Genomic DNA, 19,865 nt, shown 5'->3' on the forward strand with positions numbered 1-19,865 from the left:
ACACGAGAGCAGAGAAGCGAGAGAGAGAGAGAGAGAGAGTGCTGGGAACTGCACACAGAGAGAGAGAGAGAGAGAGTGCTGGGAACTGCACACACAGAGAGAGAGAGAGAGTGCTGGGAACTGCACACACAGAGAGAGAGAGAGAGAGTGCTGGGAACTGCACACACAGAGAGAGAGAGAGAGAGTGCTGGGAACTGCACACACAGAGAGAGAGAGAGAGTGCTGGGAACTGCACACAGAGAGAGAAGTGCTGGGAACTGCACAGCAGAGAGAGAGAGAGAGTGCTGGGGAACTGCACACACAGAGAGCGAGCAGAGAGAGAGAGAGTGCTGGGAACTGCACACACAGAGAGAGAGAGAGAGAGAGTGCTGGGAACTGCACACACACAGAGAGAGAGAGAGAGTGCTGGGAACTGCACACACAGAGAGAGAGAGAGTGCTGGGAACTGCACACACACACACCACACACAGAGAGAGAGAGAGAGACACACAGAGAGAGAGAGTGCTGGGAACTGCACACACAGAGAGAGAGAGAGAGAGTGAGTGCTGGGAACTGCACAGAGAGAGAGAGAGTGCTGGAACTGCACACAGAGAGAGAGAGAGAGAGAGAGAGTGTGCTGGGACTGCACAGCAGAGAGAGAGAGAGTGCTGGAACTGCACACCAGAGAGAGAGAGAGAGTGCTGGGAACTGCACACAGAGAGAGAGTGCTGGGAACTGCACACAGAGAGAGAGAGAGTGCTGGAACTGCACACACAGAGAGAGAGAGAGAGAGAGAGTGCTGGGAACTGCACACAGAGAGAGAGAGAGAGTGCTGGGAACTGCACACAGAGAGAGAGAGAGAGAGAGTGCTGGGAACTGCACACACACAGAGAGAAGAGTGCTGGGAACTGCACACACAGAGAGAGAGAGAGTGCTGGGAACTGCACACAGAGAGAGAGAGTGTGCTGGGAACTGCACACACACACACAGAGAGAGAGTGCTGGGAACTGCACACACAGAGAGAGAGAGAGATGAGAGAGAGAGTGCTGGGAACTGCACACACAGAGAGAGAGAGAGAGAGAGAGAGAGTGCTGGAACTGCACACACAGAGAGAGAGAGAGTGCTGGGAACTGCACACACACAGAGAGAGAGAGAGAGAGTGCTGGGAACTGCACACACACAGAGAGAGTGCTGGGAACTGCACACACACAGAGAGAGAGAGAGAGAGAGAGAGTGCTGGGAACTGCACACACACAGAGAGAGACTGCTGGGAACTGCACTGAGAGAGCGTGTGCTGGGAACTGCACTGAGAGTGCTGGTGCACACACAGAGTGCTGGGAACTGCACAGAGAGAGAGAGAGAGTGCTGGGAACTGCGCACAGAGATCTCAGTGTCACTGAGCTTCAGCCTGCAATGAGAGAGAGTGCTGGTGCACAGAGAGAGAGTGCTGGGAACTGTACAGAGAGAGAGAGTGCTGGGAACTGCACAGAGAGAGAGAGAGTGCTGGGAACTGCAAAGAGAGAGAGAGAGTGCTGGGAACTGCACACAGAGAGAGAGAGTGCTGGGAACTGCACAGAGAGAGAGAGAGTGCTGGGAACTGCACAGAGGAGAGAGAGAGAGAGAGGGAGAGTGCTGGGAACTGCACACACACACAGAGAGAGAGGAGTGAGAGAGTGCTGGGAACTGCACTGAGAGAGAGTGCTGGGAATTGCACACACAGAGAGAGAGCTGGGAACTGCACAGAGAGAGAGAGTGTGCTGGGAACTGCACACAGAGAGAGTGCTGAGAACTACACACAGAGAGAGAGAGTGCTGGGAACTGCACAGAGAGAGAGAGAGTGCTGGGAACTGCACAGAGAGAGAGAGAGAGAGAGAGAGAGTGCTGGGAACTGCACACAGAGATTGCTGGGAACTGCAGAGAGAGAGAGCTAGGAATTACACACAGAGAGACAAAGTGCTGCGAACTGCCCAGATAGGTTGAGAGTGCAAGGAAGCAACACAGAGACGGACTGAGAGAGTGCTGAGAACCACAAGGAGAGGCAGTGAGTGCTGGGAACAACACAGAGTGCTAGAAACTGCAAAGAGGAAGGCTGATGGAGAGTGGCGAGAGCAGTACAAAGAGACAGAGTGCTGGAACTGGCATAGCGTGACAGTGCTGGGGACTGAAGAGAGAGTCAGAGTGTGCTGGGGACTGAAGAGAGAGTCAGAGTGTGCTGGGATTGAAGAGAGAGTCAGAGTGTGCTGGGGACTGAAGAGAGAGTCAGAGTGTGCTGAAGATTGAGAACAGGCTGAGTACTGGAACTGCACAGAGAGAGTGTCACAGAGAAATAGACAGACCGCTACAGTACTGACTGCACAGGAGGGGACTGACTGCTGACTGCAGAGACTTGTGGAGAGACTGTGAGTGAGAGAGACGGGGAGAAGGAGATACACGGGGACTATAAAAGGGAATGATGAGTACAGAGGTACTGTAGTGTGTAGTACTGTATTCAGGGGTTACCTAGTGGGCATTTTCAGATGGAGTTTTAAAGAGTGGTGCAGAGTATCAATAGGTGCACAGAGCAGTGGTATAAAGGGGGCACATAGTGGGGGTGGGGGGTGGGTGTAAGGGCATTACATCACTGTCTGAGTGTGTTGTGTGCCACGCTGGGCAGTGACAGCGCTGTCCTCTCTGGGATGGGGTTTCTGGCCGGCTTTGGGTTCTATGCTCGGTTCTGTGTTGGGTCCGTGGCTTGGTGCCCTTAGCAGATTCTACCCATTCGGCGCCGGACAGGGCGACTCAGTGACCCCGCAGACAGGACGATGGTGGATCCGGGCTCCTGCCCATCGCCAGAGCCTTCACTTTCTTTGGGGACAAGCACAGCAGCCTCTATGTGAGTATACGGGAGAGTATATACCCCCCTGCCTATATCCGCAGCATTCATTTATATGGTGGCATCATATTGTGCAGCACAGTACAACGCGGTAACAGACAATAGCTGTGACACATAATCGGCAGCGATTACATCCCGCGGGTCCATATACATATACACAACATCTCGGCCACGTTTTGCATTACAGAAAATGATTGGATTATAATTCCCTTAATTCTAATGTCAGTGTACATTGGTGGCTCTTTATAAATCCACATGTATACAGACGTGGCCGAGGGCTCCCGCTGGCAAGTTATCTGGTGATATTCTGCGTTGCACCGTTGTTGAATCCTATGGAAGCTGTGATATGCTGGTTGTCCGCAGGTAAAATCAAGCTGGCTACATCTGTACATACAGATTACAGCGACAATGTTCTCACATGTAACACTGCAAGCTCTTTTTGAAGCAGATCAGTCAATCTATGGGTCCCTGCTTTATAACCCCGCAGGCTTTTTGAGGTCTTCAGTGACATTGACACACATACGTGTAGGCCTCGGGGTTGATGTGTTGGTAAATTAATGGGTTTTCAAAAATTGTCCACGGTATCGCAAGCCTGTTCCACAATACTGTTTCATTAGGAATCCGGAAAGCTCTAACACCTACTGTCAAGGCGAGAGTCAGAACCATTTGTAAAATCATTTGTTATTTTAAAGCTGCAATCCCCCCCCCGAATCCTGTATAAATGTAACTCCTGGAATGTTGTTTATTGACGCGTATGATTTTAACTCGATAGCCTCCCCCCCGAGCATATCCTGCTCTTTAATAAAAAATAAAATAAAAACTTCATCTCTAGCTGCTAATGTTACCATGGTAACCTTTAGATTACACTGGGCTCTAGGGAGAGCTTCATTTTGACCTCCCGAAAACTTCACATTTCATACGCCCACATCTCTTGAACAAAGCATTAGGATTGAAAAATAAAAACATCTTTGCAAATGGCAAGAAGAGGTTTCTTAAAGTAAAAACAAAAATGCCGGTCAACGCTGACTGCTGTTTTAATGTTGACATCGTAGAGCAGCGATTCCCAACTCCAGTCCTTAAGAACCCCCTATCAGGTCAGGTTTTTAGAATATCCCTGCTTCAGCACAGGCAGGTCTGTCAAAATGACTGAGCCACTGATTGAGCCACATGTGCTGACACTAGGATGTTCTGAGAACCTGACCTGTTAGGGGGTTCTTGAGGACTGGAGTTGGAAACCCCTGTCTTAGGTCACGCGTATAGTGCCCGCGACGGGTGACGTCGCCGCTAGTGAAAGTTATATTTTGCTTTGCGGCGCGGGCTTCGGGCGTTTGATTTGTTTAGGGGCTGTCACATGAGGTGACAGCCCTTGAAAAATCAAATATTCCCGGCTTCCAAAGTCCGCGACGTCGCATTGCCGCCGTCGCGCTTACTATAAGCGCACGTGGCGGCGGCAATGTATTTGTTTTTTGCACGGCGTCACCAGTCGCGAGCACTATACGCGCGGCCTTACGGTAATGGGTCCCACTGCATTGCCAAACTTTCAAAGGAATGTCACGTGTTTCCCTATGATAGTTGTTGTTGCAGTGAATGTATATTACACTCTGCCCCATACATTCTGCTCACTAGCTCAGGCTGCCATTTGTTAAGGATCCAATGCCAGTTCACAGAAACTCCGCAGTTACAGCTGCTTCTAATGTTCCAGTACTGTTTGGGGTGAAACTTGGCGGTTTTAATGGGTGCCCTGCCTAGGGTTTTGAAGGGGCAAAATTAGCATAGGTTTTGAGAAGGAAATATTTGCAGAAATCTCTTAGACATCTGAGTGGGTTTTTGGATAAATTGTCACAGTCGCAATGTATTTTCACGTGTAGAAGATCTCTGGGAAAAAAGGGGGGAAAAAGGTTTTCAAGATACGTGACTCGAAACCCTCTTCCGCTTACAGTATGTACAGTATCATTTTGCAGTGAACCTGAAAGGTGTTTGGTTTTAAAACCATTTAGACAACTCACAAGTTAACCGCAGTAAGAGTGGAGACAGCGTGCCGCAGGGAGACAGCTATGTCTCTGCCATCGGAGTTCGTCCTATAACAGTTTTTATGTCTTGTGCAACAATGTATGAAAAAAAACTGTCTTTATTGAAAACAGTTTGTATTGATTATGCAACATGACTCCCATAACTGTTTTTAGTTTCTTATAACTTTCTACACTAAAATAAAAAACATGGAACTTCAACTACTCAAATCCTTAGGGTGGTTGAACTCAATCCAGATGTAATTCACTGAATGCAGTAAATCTCTGCACAGTAAAACACACATTTATTCTTCAATGCATAATTGCAACGTAAAGTCTTTGCTTGGAGGAGCATATGTGCTGCATGTACAGTATACAATACAGCATGTACAGTATACAATACAGCATACAATACAGCTTATATGCTTCCTGCAGAGCTGCATGAGGAACATCTGTAAGGGTTGAGTTGCTGGTATGCATTTTATATACTGGTTGTGTTTTAGCAGTGTCTTCAATGAAGTCCAAATGGACCGCCACTCAAAAACGTCACTGAATTAAAAAAAAAACCTCTTATGTATGACTTTGTATTGTTTGTGTTAATGCAGAGTCTCTTGCAGTACAGGAAAAAAGGTAAGGATTAGTCACATACTGTACTTGCTTTCCATCAGCACAAATAGCAGCAGTTTCAGGTTTCCTCGTTCGTCAGGCTTACGAGGGACATAATGCCCCACAATTTAGGTCTGTTATATCTGCGTGTTCTTGCACACATGTGCATCCTGCACTTCTCTAATTTGAACCAATACACGTGAATATCATCTATAAAGCCATACTCGATACCAATAATAATCATAATAATATTATCTTTGTTTCATACTGTATATTGCTTTCTTCCCTAATGGGACTGAAAGCACTTTGCAATTACAATATAGCCCACAGTATGCAGTGCTGTACATCTATATATACAAATACAACTGTATGCTCATCTGCATGTCTTAGGCAGGTCTGCAACCCCGCCTTTCCCCTCATTATCACCCAGCATACAGCACTTCCACTGCAGCAAGGGATTCTGGGAAATTACATGCAAAATGAGCACACATGTCATTTCCCAGAATCCCCTTGCTGCAGTGGATGTGCTGTATGCTGGGTGATGATGGGGAAAGGCGGGGTTTGCAGACCTGCCTAAGACATGCAGATGAGCATACAGTTGTATTTGCATATTTGCTTTCTGTGGAGGGTTTTTGTCACTTTTTTTTACTCACCATAATTTAAACTCAGTATATATATATATATATATATTTTTTTTTACAGACACAGTCCATGTCTAGATAAATGTACAATGTATGGGGGGGGGGGGGGGGTGTTGGTGCCTGAGGCACAGGGAGATAGTGACTTCCCAGGGTCACAAGGAGCTGACACCGGGATTTGAACCAGGCTCTCCTGGTCAGACTCTGAGTCCTTGTTTATAGACTCTGTGACTTTAATCACTGAGCCACTCCTTCAGGACAGGTAATAAGACCGTTACATATTTCCAAGACACTCTCACAAAAAACCATACAGAGCAAACCCTAAAGTGTGTAAGCGAACGAGTGATGGGTATCTTTGCTGTAATACAGCTAGGCACAACACTTACAGAGAAACATAACCCTTGTAACTCATGTCATATCCCTAACCTCAACTACATAGAATAATTATATCCATATATTTCTTATTCTTGAACTACCAACAAACCTCTAAAGGGGCCAGGTCCTCCTCTATCATTCACTGCTTGAAGTTTATATAAATGTTGAAAGAGAGAAGTATCTTTTTGGTCTGAATAGATTCAATTGCTATTGTGGAAGGTTAATAGCTCAGGATAAATACTTGGTGTTTTGTAGTAACCCAATGTTAGGGATACAGTCAGGTTTTCAAATCAAGGCTGTTATATAAATATGTGGTTGGATGCATATTTGGCTTGGGACATTCGAATCAAAAGGCTAAAAATGAAATGAACAATAATGGGTACTGTGGATCCGATGAGTACACAAATCTGAACCATGTTTTCTAATAAAAAAAAGTTGTGCTAATTATACACACACACACACACACACACACACACACACACACACACACACACACACTCTCCCCCCCATCCCCCCAAGCACTTACAAGGAACATTAAATAACGACAGGAACTCGAGGTCCCAGTACATAGCTCACAAAGAATAACAAAGGGAGGTCTTGGAGATGTGCAGAACCAGGGTATGCACACGCTCCGGACAAGCAGATAGTGCCAGGAGGTATAGGTAATGTAGACGTAGACCACAGGTGACATTCTATATTTAGGGAAATCTCTGTTGTGTATTGTCGACGTACCTGAGAAATGGGTATGGTAGAGAAGGTAAGTGCCAAGAGACAGCCCCAGGTCGGACCTCCGTCCTACTGCAAGTACTGTAAAACATATTACTTCCCCTCATAGGAAACAGCCTAGCTCAGGGTTTCTCGACTCCAGTCCTCAAGACCCCCCAAGAGGTCAGGAAATTCCAGCTTCAGCACAGGTGGCGGAATCATTTGACTGAACCACTGATTGAGTCATCTGTGCTGAAGCAGGGATAGCCTTAAAACTTGACCTGTTGGAGGGGGTCTTGAGGACTGGAGTTGAGAACCCCTGGCTTAGGTCGTAATCCTCATTCATACTCATCAGAGCAAAGGTCTGTAATGTATTGCTCCAATACAGTTTCCCCCTCCGCATACTAACCATACAATGGGAACTTTAGAGGATAAAAACAGGTAGCGCTATATCCCACAATTTCCCTGGCTGCCTGTGATATAACCCCGACCCCTGGTCAGGCAATGTATGTGGAAAAAAAGTTATATCTATGGCGCTCTGCACTAATATAAAAAATAATAAATAAATAATATTATACAACCAGTATCACGGAAGTGACCCGTCCATGATGGTGCTCCACGTGGTGATGTAGTACATGGAAAGATAGAAAATCGAAAATCATAGCATAATACTGCAACAAACAAACATACAACACACACCTAATACTAGACAAACGCTGAGATCAACAGGTGACCATTAATAATACAAACACATTTAATTATGACATATCATGGATAAAAATACATATAATATTATAAAAATGGTCCTATCAAGACACTCCAACTCAGGTGGGGGTACCTGCTTACCAGAGGCAAGAAGGCATCAGGCGTTGGATAGATTAAAGAGTATCCCCTCTTATGGATAGCAACTGCCGTCGCTGATGTCTGTGCTTTGGTGTGTAGTTCTCCTGTGTACACAGGGACAGACCTCTCCAACCTGCAGCATCCACTTCCGTCTGCAATCAGCACTGCACACGTGTAATGGTGGCTGTGGAGTGGTAGCCGCAGATTCGTCCTGCCCAAGCTCCGCCGAATGATGTAGTGCCAAATTGGGGGAGATTCGTGCACAAACTACAGTCGGCCTGCAGGAATCAGCTTCCAAGGAGGATGGCAATCAAACCGGGGTGTAGAGTGTCACGTAGAACCACCCTACGCGTTTCGAAAGTCCTGCTTTCTTCTTCACCATTACACGTGTGCAGTTTCTTACAGAAATTGCATGATTTTAAAGGATGTGTAGGGGATTTGACTCATTTAACGTGATGTGAGGGGCCTATATATGGCCATTCCACATGAAGATGGCACTAGAGATATCAAGGATAATCCTAGAACATAATTATTTGCCCTTTGAGGATCAGTATTATTTAGAAATGCAAGGTATATCGATAGTGTCGCTCCTACCTATGCCAATATATTTATAGCAGATTTTGTGGACACATTTGTATATACTAGTGATCTCTATAAAGAGCATATCATGTTTTCGTTAAGATGCATCAATGATATATTTGTACTGTGGACAGGTGACCAGAGGAAGATACAACTGTTTCTTGACTTAATGACTCGTGCTATGATCAAATTTACAGGAGAATAGTCAGAGGTAGCTATCCAGTTCCCAGACACCAACATTTACAAGAAGAATGGTTATTTGGAGTCCGGCATCCACTTTAAGAAACAAATTTATATACATTATGACTGTTACCACACTGACATTATGAAATGTTGTCTACCCTATAGTCCGTTCCATAGGGTAAAGCAGATACTGTGCGAACAAGATAATTTGCAAGACCGACTACAGAGTATGCATGACAGGTTCCTACATAGGGGTTCCAATGGCACTTCTCTGGGAGAACAATTACAGAATGTACTGATGATAGATAGATGAAAATTCTGACTGTTACTACTTGTAATATGACTACACTAATCAAATAGTCATCAGAAAGCATTGGTATATCCTAGGTAGTGACCCAAAGCTGACACATTTTACACGGGAACAGTCTTTTTTTTTTTTTTTTTTTGCATGTAAGAGATCATGTACCTTCGAGATTACCTGGTGAACGCAGATTAGGACTGTAGCAAAGTAGTACAACAAAATGTATACGTACCCTTAAAAGATGGGTACATTTCCCTGTCTTTCATTCTCCCAGTATAACTCTGTGATTAAAGGGAATTATGTTGTGCACACATACACAGGTAAGAGATACACCATGAGACCGCTCTACATGTTCCTCATCTTTTGTTGTGTTTTTGTTCACATGTCCATGTGGCCTATTGTACGTTAGCGAGACAACCGGTGATGTACAGTAAGAGAATTTCAGAGCATATATCTATCATGAAGCCTAACCTAATCCTTCCAGTGGCTAGACACGTCCATGAGGCTGGCCATAGACAATGCCAGCTCCGCTTTCAAGTGCTTGAGATCACCACTCATTTGAGAACAGGCAGTGACGGGTTAGCCCTTCTCTAGGGCTCTATTGAATCAGGATATTACAGGCGCTTGCTCCACAGGGTATTAATGAGGACTACAACCTAAACTGTTTTCTATGAGAGGACATGTTTTACAGTACAGTACTTGCAGTAGGATGGAGGTCCGACCTGAGACTGTCTCTTGACATTGTCTCCAAGACGAAGCCCTATTCCTAAGGGTGAAACGCGTTGAGGGGGAGAATGCGGTGTTAGCCCTTGTGTGTTCAACGAATAAAGTTTTTTGAAGTATCCCGGCAGCCTCTCTGAGTCAGACATGCGCAGTTGCGCCGGAATCCGCCATTGTTTCCTGTCTCTTGACATTTACCTTCTCTTCCTTATGCATTTCTCAGGTACTTTGACAACACTCAACAGGTATTTCCCCTAATAATGTCACCTGTGGTCTTCCTTGCCCGTGCCTCCTGGCATGGGCCCCACAGTTTGTCCGAATCATGGTTCTGTGTTCTCTGTGACCTATCTTTGTTTTCCTGTGTGACCTATGTACTGAGTCCTTGAGTTCCTGTTGTTACTTAATGTTCCTTGTAAGTGCTTCAGGGGAGTCTCTATGCTAGTATGGGAGTACAAAGTTTATAAATCGAAAAACATGGTGCAGAATTTTTTTTACTCAGTGTTCACTTTTATTTTTATCTTTTTGATTCTACTTCTCAATTGAGCCACATATGCACACACCCACATATGTATATGATGCCCTTGATTGTAGAACACTTAACACTATGTCTACCTGTGACGTGAGTTTACACTAGTAGTAATGCACCAAACACCGAGTATTTATCCTGAGCTATTAACCTTACACAATAGCGACTGATATAAACTATTCAGACAAAAAGATACTTCTCTCTTTCAACATTTATATAAACTTCAAGCAGTGAATGATAGAGGAGGATCTGCCCCCTTTAGAGGTTTGTTGGTATTCAAAAATAAGAAATATATGGATATAATTATTCTATGTAGTTGAGGTTAGGGGATATGTGATGAGTTACAAGGGTTATGTTTCTCTGTAAGTGTTGTGCCTAGCTGTATTACAGCAAAGATACCCATCACTCATTCGTTTACACACTTTAGGGTTTGCTCTGTATTGTTTTTTTGGAGAGTGTCTTTGGAAATATGTAACCGTCTTATTACCTGTCCTGTCCTATTTATTTTTTTAAAACTTTTTCTATTGAGATTCATGTATAATTTAAAAGAGTGTTGCAGGGGGGAAGGGGGAACAAGTCTTCACTCTTCACCTATCCTATCCTATTATGGATATCAGGTGTGCCTTTAAGAAATTAGATATTCAGATAATGGAGGATATTCACTGGTATCAGAAATGAGAACATTGCGATAGGGTACTATGATTGTGCCATACTCATGAGCGCTGTGTTGCATTCCAGCATGCGTTCCATTAAGTTGGGGAAATACTGTATGTCACATATATGGCGGCAGCGAGCTGGATGCCACGTGTGCTTTGGAACACGCGGGTATAAAGGGTGTACTTAAGATTGGGGCCTTATATTCCCAGTAAGCCTGACGAAGAAGCCAGGGGCCTTGAAATGACATTATTTGTGCTGACTTTAAGCAAGTATGTGTCTAATCCTTACCTATCTCTCTGTTCTGCGAGAGGCTGCATTAAAACAGATGAGTCGAGATCCGAGATAAGGGGCATGTGAGTTCAGGGATTTTTTGAGTGACAGTCCATTTGGACCTTATTCTATGTAGCTGTAATGCAGCGGTGAAGGTATGAGGCCTGCGCACCAAGAAATAGCTATTCCAAACACTAATGAAGAATAAGTGGGTGAGTGCCAGTTTGATTCTTTGTTCTTTACGGTGTCTTCATACACCTGGGCACCCAATATGCTTGTTGCATCTTTCTTGTTTTTTTGGTAGTTTTATGTAGGCGCTGTGAGGCTTGCCCCAGTGAAGAAATCAGGCACTCCCAGAGAGGTTTAACATATATCTACTAGAGTTTTAATGAGTACCACAGGAATATATTGTTAATTATTACTCCATTTAAGTAATAGGTCCAGCTTCTGTATGGCAGAATTAAACTATTTGGCTATTTAAAATTATTGTTATAGTAACAATATTGGGCATATTGATGGATTACAGCTGTAGAACGATATTTCTTATGTCAGGTACAGATTCTGAGTGCATATGTTTGAAGTTAGTTTGGCCTTTTTAATAGTACAGTACATGACAGATTACAGGAACAGCGATGTGGTGCGGATTCTGCCAACCCCACGTAAGAAAACCTATCGTTAGGCTTTTAGAGGAAGGGTATTTACTACCTATTAAGAACCCCTTCTTTATAGCAGCATTGCCCCCCCCCCTACTCCAGAAGCCTATATGAGTTCAACTCATATAATATTAGTATTTTGCCCCATGCATGTCGTGCTCCCTTATTATTTTTTAATAAATAAAAGGAAGTTTTTTTTTTGTGTTAAAATGAACATTTTCTTAGTCCGTAGCTTCTGAGCTTTCCATTGTAACCTTTAGCCTGCAGTGGGCTTTGGGGTGAGCTTCACATTAATCTCCAAGACACTTAATATTTCAAATGCCTATATCTGGGGAATGGAGCATCAGATAAAAAAATGTAAGAAAGCAGCGTGGAAAAAAAGATTTGGTAAAATAAGTAAAAGAAATTAAAAAGGAAAAACAATGTCGATCAGCGTAGACTGCTGCTTTAAAATGATGTATAGAAGCATTGATGATGTGCTTATCATATGGGAAGACCCAGATCATGTAAGTCCAAGAGGTCAGGTTTTAAGGCTATCCCTGCTTCAGCACAGGTGGCTGAATCAGTGGCTGTCATTGATTGAGCCACCTGCGCTGAAGCAGGGATAGCCTTACAACCTGACCTGTTTACGACCCTTGAGGACTGGAGTTGGCCACCCCCGTAAAAGACACTCTCCAAATCACAAGCTGACGCATGAGGAACCAGTTGGAGCAATGACCTTGATATTATTGACCGAAAGAGACGCCAGATAAAAATGGTTCAATATGTTTTAATTTTGCTCTAGATTTGCCAGAAACGTCTCTCTCAATATCTCCCAATTTGAATTATTTGTATGTTGTCCAGCAGAGGAATCCAGAGCCATTTTGAGTAACTTATCGATAAGCCCAAAGAAGGAAGATTTATGGACCAAAAGCTGTCTTTAGTACCTTTTCCACTGTCTTGTATATGTTGTATTTTCTCAGCTGGCTGTCAGTAGAACCTTCACACCTGTCTGACCCCATATCTGATTATTCCTCCATTCTTAGGAGAACAGGTGGGCAGGGGGAGTGTTACCTGGTATGTTATTATAATGCAATAGATCAAAGCTTACACCTCTATGTACTACGGGTTATTTTGCATCAATTAGAGCCCATAGATCACAGGTGCTGACAACCTCTTATATTTGATCCTTGAGACGGCCGCACAGTTTGACATATCGCCACCTACTGTAGGTATATACATAATTTAGTCTTACAAATATAGTCGTCGATACTTTCTAGGTAACGACAACTTCATCAATGAATGTATAGATTACAGAGCTTTACAAACCTAATATGTTTCTCACTTCTTGCAAAAGTCAAATATTTATCGTGACAAATACATCTCTGATTGTATATGTTTAAATATATATCCTATGGCATACGTGTGTATGTACAGTATTCATATAGGTATATGCGTTTACATATATAGTTCCTATTCTGGATTCCCTTTGCATACTTTAACATAAACATGTTTTCTTAAATCTTATTGTTCTTGGACTTTCTAAGCCGTTTAGTAACCTTTTTCATGTGTAAAACATTGAGTTATAGACTGCAGTTCTTGTGTTTCTTTGTTAATGTAAATACAGTAAAAGCAGTGTTCCTTGCATACAGTATAGCTGACCTGTAATGACTAATGACTCGGAGAGCCAAGAAGCCACAGCCTGTTCCAACACAGCATGATGTCTATGAAGACTTTATCTGTTGCACACACGGGTGACGCATTAAGGCAAATTTTGAGCAAAATCATCAAACATTACGCCGTTTTCATCATGCGTCTTTTTGACTCACGGTCTTTGCTTCATGTTTTGCTCCGTGTGCGTCCGCTTATGATTTGGGAAAGGAGAAGTTAGCGAGGAGTTACGTAACATAGATTGTGAGAGGCATCAAACTCTGCGGCTCTGTGCATCACTTTTTTGCGTCAAAACAAAATCCGCCAGGTCTGAGGTGGCGTCAACTTTTCTGACAAGTTGTGTCAAATGTACAAAGCCCTTTCTTCCATTAGATGTTGACGCAAGCAGGACATTGGAGCAATGTCAATGCGTCACAGCAAACTTCTATTTGAACTTTCTTTTAATTCATCTTGCACATTGTGTTCCTGGAATGGGGGGTGGGAGGGGGCTGAGACCCACCTCTTGCCCCTTGTTGCGTAAATGGAACATTGCGTGCAAAGTGAATGCGTGTGACATACTGTGTGCCACTGTTTGTATTACGGAATGGAACACTGTGCAGCTTTCAGTGTCTTCCTTACCATTTTCCGCTAGTAACTGGATTTGTGTTGAAACAAGCAATTCTTCACAGGCCTGGGCAGTCCCACCTAAAGCATTTTGTAAACAGCTTAACAATATTATTTTTTCATTATAACAAATCATCGCTAAAGCAAAAATCGTGTTTTGGTTTCCTGGAAATTTAGGTAGGCTTTTCCTTTTTAATCGGGCAACCCGAAAGGAAGAATTCATTTCCAAAACGTGTTGTGGCGGCCGCCACCCTAGACGCACTAGATTTAACTCATTACATTTGTTCCTGCCTTTAGGGTGGGATGCTCAAAACATCCAGGGGGAGCATGTGGGGAGATAAGAGAACAATATATACAATTTAAGTGCAGACGTCTGGTGTTATATGGTTAAAAAAGCTATGTCTTGGCTCTTATGGTTGATCTACTCACAGGAGCAAGGTGATATAATGAGCAGTTGGCTAATTGGGTTGCCACCCTTGAAGATATCTGTGGATGGTACCCCCCTAACGATTCTCCGTCAGCAGAGTATATATAGAGAGAGGGAAAAGACTACATAGTGCGATCAAAATGATATTTTATATTTGAAAAACACAATAAAAATGCGCACTTACAATTTGAATAAAAGTTAAAAGCATATATCACAATAAGTGAATGGAGGATCTCCCGAAACAGCTCACCGCCTCCTTCAGGTCAGTCTGCTGGCTTCTGCTGCTCTGCGTCCTGGACCGGAGCTTCCTTCTGCGCGCTCGTCTGCAAGATGTGACGTCACTGCATTCAGAGCTGCTTCTACGGATCGTCTCCAAGACCAAAATAGGTCCACTGGTATAACTCTACGCGTTTCGCCTCAGCTACCAAACTGTGTCTCGGCTTCGTCAGGAGTATAAGCTGTGTACTATTGGCGGCTATTTATACATGTTCTATCAATTAAAAATGGCTTAATTGACCATGATTGCACTGGGGAGTCATTATTGGATACAGATAAGGATATAGTAATTTGGTAAACATGGGTACAAATATCACATTGAGGCATGGGTGGATTACACTCTATTCATTACACACAGTATGTTTGACAATATTGATTAAATAACAATTCAACCCTTAGTAGGTTTTATGACATGTCACCAGAGAAATGCTCATAATTGCTGATGTTTAGCACTGCAGGCATATCAAGTGCACAATGCTTATAAAAATAAAAAAGTAAAAAAGTTGAAAAACCCATGATACAAATGGGAGGGAAAATAAGAATTTATAATATATTAGATGCTAATACTGGCCCAATTAGTTAGAGGGAATTGATAACAGGATAATGTATTCTAGAGCTTTATAGGTAGTTAGCAGAAGTGATGGCAAACCATTTTGCCTCTATCTATCTAATAGAAGGTCAAAAAAGAGACTATTGAGGTTTTTTCAAAAGATGTCATTGGTCAAAAACAAAATGTGTAATTAGACACTTAAAGCCATGTTGGGTAATATATAACTCATACATAATTGTGAGTAAGTGTTCTTAACTCATATCTAATTCTTAGATAGTTAAAGGGTAGGGCTGATGTTGTTGTGCTTATTGATCACATAAACATTAAAAGGAGATGTGTTGCAGTGATCGAAAGTGTGACTGGGGGTGATTTATTGAGCAAACCATTACAGTGACATATCATTTACATATATTAGTGCATATAGAATATATGTGTAGCTAACAAAGACATATTTAAGATATTGATAGCCATTTCTTGAGGTAGATCTGAAACGAAAAGCAGGTGAGAGCAACGAGGGAGCAGAGGCAAAAAACAGTTTATACATTGACAGATGTTTTAATTCAGAAAGGGGGTGATGTCTATCTCAGCATTTAGTCCTCTTGGGGCTAGTGTTTTGAGACGATGAATCCAAAAGGTTTCTCGTTTCAAGAGTTCTAAACCCCTATCACCCCCCCTCCAATGGGGTAATACATGTTCAATGGCTTTGAAGGTTAGGCATGTAGGTTCCCCACCATGAAATTCAGTAAAATGATTAGGAATACTATGATTGGTTAGTTTCCTACTAATGCCACTAAGGTGCTCGATGATCCTAGTTCTTATGGGTCTAATTGTTTTACCAATGTATTGTAACTTGCAGGAACATTCAATCATGTATATTACATGGTCTGTTCTGCAAGTCATGGAAGTATTGATGTTAAAGACCTCACCCGTGACATTAGAACTGAACTTAGTTTGTTCTGTGGATTTGAACCTACATGCCCTACAGGTGGAACAACCAAAAAAGCCTTTTTTATTCAGCCACCCATTGTTCTTAGATTTGTTGTCCCTGAGCGCACTGGGAGCTAGTTTGTTCTTGAGATTGCTTGCTTTAGTGAAGATTACATTGGGCTTATCTGGGATATTTGGGCCCAGAATGGGATCGTTTTTTAGGATCTCCCAATGTTTCATAATGATCTTTCTTATTTTCCCAGCATCTCTACTATATCCTGTCAGGAATGCATAGTCAAATTTGTTGTTCCTTGCTCTATCTTTTTGTTTAGGTATCAGTAAATTGCCTCTATGAACTCCCTCGGCCTTCTTTCTAGCTAGTTCTATTTTCTCCTCAGAGTATTGTTTATCCAGAAATCTATCTTTAATTTTTTCTGATTGATTGTGATATTGTTCAATGTCAGTACAATTTCTTCTGATTCTGGTAAATTGACTGGATGGGACATTGTCCATCCATCTTGGTAAATGGCAGCTGTCTCGTCTGATGAAATTGTTTTTATCTATCTCTTTGAAATATGTCTTTGTTTTTATAACATCATCTTCGATATATATATTCAAATCAAGAAAGTTAATGTGTTGGTGACTCCATTCACTCGTGAATTTTAGATTATAAGTGTTGATATTCATATTATCAATAAATTTTAACAAAGTGTTTTCACCACCCCCCCAAATAAAAATAATATCATCTATGTAGCGGCGATAGAGGACAAGATTCGCACCAAGCTCACCCCCCATCCAGATGTTATGCTTCTCCCAATCTGAGACAAACAGATTAGCGTAGCTCGGTGCGAATCTCGTCCCCATCGCCGTCCCACATTTCTGTAAGTAAAAAGTGTGTGCATACCAAAAATAATTGTGCTCTAATATGAATTTTATGCTATCAATCATAAAGTCAATTTGTGATTCTGGAAGACTACCGTCTTCCTGCAAAACATTCCTCACTGCTTCACATCCCTGTGTGTGCTCAATGATGGTATAAAGCGAAGCAACATCACAAGTAACTAGTATATAATGGTTTTCCCATTTTATCCCATTTAGGAGATTAAGTATGTCCACTGTATCCTTCAAGTAGGCCCTTTGTTTAACTACATATGGTTGTAGTATAGTGTCTATATAAAGGGAGAGGTTTGCAGTAAGTGAGTCAATCCCCGAGACTATAGGTCTGCCTGGGGGATTGACTACACTCTTATGGATCTTCGGTAGGAAATAGAAGACCGGCATCTTGGCCTTATTTTGAAACAAAAAATTGTATTCTTTTTCATCAAGTATGCCGGTCTCCTTTCCTCTATCTAGCAAGGTCTTGAGTTCTGCAGTGTATTTAATAATGGGATTGGAAGATAATGTTACATAGGTGCATACTTGATGAAAAAGAATACAATTTTTTGTTTCAAAATAAGGCCAAGATGCCGGTCTTCTATTTCCTACCGAAGATCCATAAGAGTGTAGTCAATCCCCCAGGCAGACCTATAGTCTCTGGGATTGACTCACTTACTGCAAACCTCTCCCTTTATATAGACACTATACTACAACCATATGTAGTTAAACAAAGGGCCTACTTGAAGGATACAGTGGACATACTTAATCTCCTAAATGGGATAAAATGGGAAAACCATTATATACTAGTTACTTGTGATGTTGCTTCGCTTTATACCATCATTGAGCACACACAGGGATGTGAAGCAGTGAGGAATGTTTTGCAGGAAGACGGTAGTCTTCCAGAATCACAAATTGACTTTATGATTGATAGCATAAAATTCATATTAGAGCACAATTATTTTTGGTATGCACACACTTTTTACTTACAGAAATGTGGGACGGCGATGGGGACGAGATTCGCACCGAGCTACGCTAATCTGTTTGTCTCAGATTGGGAGAAGCATAACATCTGGATGGGGGGTGAGCTTGGTGCGAATCTTGTCCTCTATCGCCGCTACATAGATGATATTATTTTTATTTGGGGGGGTGGTGAAAACACTTTGTTAAAATTTATTGATAATATGAATATCAACACTTATAATCTAAAATTCACGAGTGAATGGAGTCACCAACACATTAACTTTCTTGATTTGAATATATATATCGAAGATGATGTTATAAAAACAAAGACATATTTCAAAGAGATAGATAAAAACAATTTCATCAGACGAGACAGCTGCCATTTACCAAGATGGATGGACAATGTCCCATCCAGTCAATTTACCAGAATCAGAAGAAATTGTACTGACATTGAACAATATCACAATCAATCAGAAAAAATTAAAGATAGATTTCTGGATAAACAATACTCTGAGGAGAAAATAGAACTAGCTAGAAAGAAGGCCGAGGGAGTTCATAGAGGCAATTTACTGATACCTAAACAAAAAGATAGAGCAAGGAACAACAAATTTGACTATGCATTCCTGACAGGATATAGTAGAGATGCTGGGAAAATAAGAAAGATCATTATGAAACATTGGGAGATCCTAAAAAACGATCCCATTCTGGGCCCAAATATCCCAGATAAGCCCAATGTAATCTTCACTAAAGCAAGCAATCTCAAGAACAAACTAGCTCCCAGTGCGCTCAGGGACAACAAATCTAAGAACAATGGGTGGCTGAATAAAAAAGGCTTTTTTGGTTGTTCCACCTGTAGGGCATGTAGGTTCAAATCCACAGAACAAACTAAGTTCAGTTCTAATGTCACGGGTGAGGTCTTTAACATCAATACTTCCATGACTTGCAGAACAGACCATGTAATATACATGATTGAATGTTCCTGCAAGTTACAATACATTGGTAAAACAATTAGACCCATAAGAACTAGGATCATCGAGCACCTTAGTGGCATTAGTAGGAAACTAACCAATCATAGTATTCCTAATCATTTTACTGAATTTCATGGTGGGGAACCTACATGCCTAACCTTCAAAGCCATTGAACATGTATTACCCCATTGGAGGGGGGGTGATAGGGGTTTAGAACTCTTGAAACGAGAAACCTTTTGGATTCATCGTCTCAAAACACTAGCCCCAAGAGGACTAAATGCTGAGATAGACATCACCCCCTTTCTGAATTAAAACATCTGTCAATGTATAAACTGTTTTTTGCCTCTGCTCCCTCGTTGCTCTCACCTGCTTTTCGTTTCAGATCTACCTCAAGAAATGGCTATCAATATCTTAAATATGTCTTTGTTAGCTACACATATATTCTATATGCACTAATATATGTAAATGATATGTCACTGTAATGGTTTGCTCAATAAATCACCCCCAGTCACACTTTCGATCACTGCAACACATCTCCTTTTAATGTTTATGTGATCAATAAGCACAACAACATCAGCCCTACCCTTTAACTATCTAAGAATTAGATATGAGTTAAGAACACTTACTCACAATTATGTATGAGTTATATATTACCCAACATGGCTTTAAGTGTCTAATTACACATTTTGTTTTTGACCAATGACATCTTTTGAAA

At 42.1% G+C, this 19,865-nt stretch overlaps 1 protein-coding gene across 1 annotated transcript in view; it reads left to right on the plus strand.

Moving 5' to 3' along the window:
* Positions 1-749: 749 nt before the first annotated feature.
* The window catches only part of SNED1 (sushi, nidogen and EGF like domains 1), a 110,592-nt gene continuing 91,476 nt past the window's right edge, over positions 750-19,865 (plus strand). The window contains 2 exon segments of the mRNA XM_075569544.1: positions 750-2,769; positions 2,771-2,851. Coding sequence (XP_075425659.1) covers positions 2,683-2,769; positions 2,771-2,851 — 168 coding nt within the window. The 5' untranslated portion in view covers positions 750-2,682.

Source organism: Ascaphus truei, chromosome 14 (genome assembly GCF_040206685.1).
Source record: "Ascaphus truei isolate aAscTru1 chromosome 14, aAscTru1.hap1, whole genome shotgun sequence".
NCBI classification, from domain to species: domain Eukaryota; kingdom Metazoa; phylum Chordata; class Amphibia; order Anura; family Ascaphidae; genus Ascaphus; species Ascaphus truei.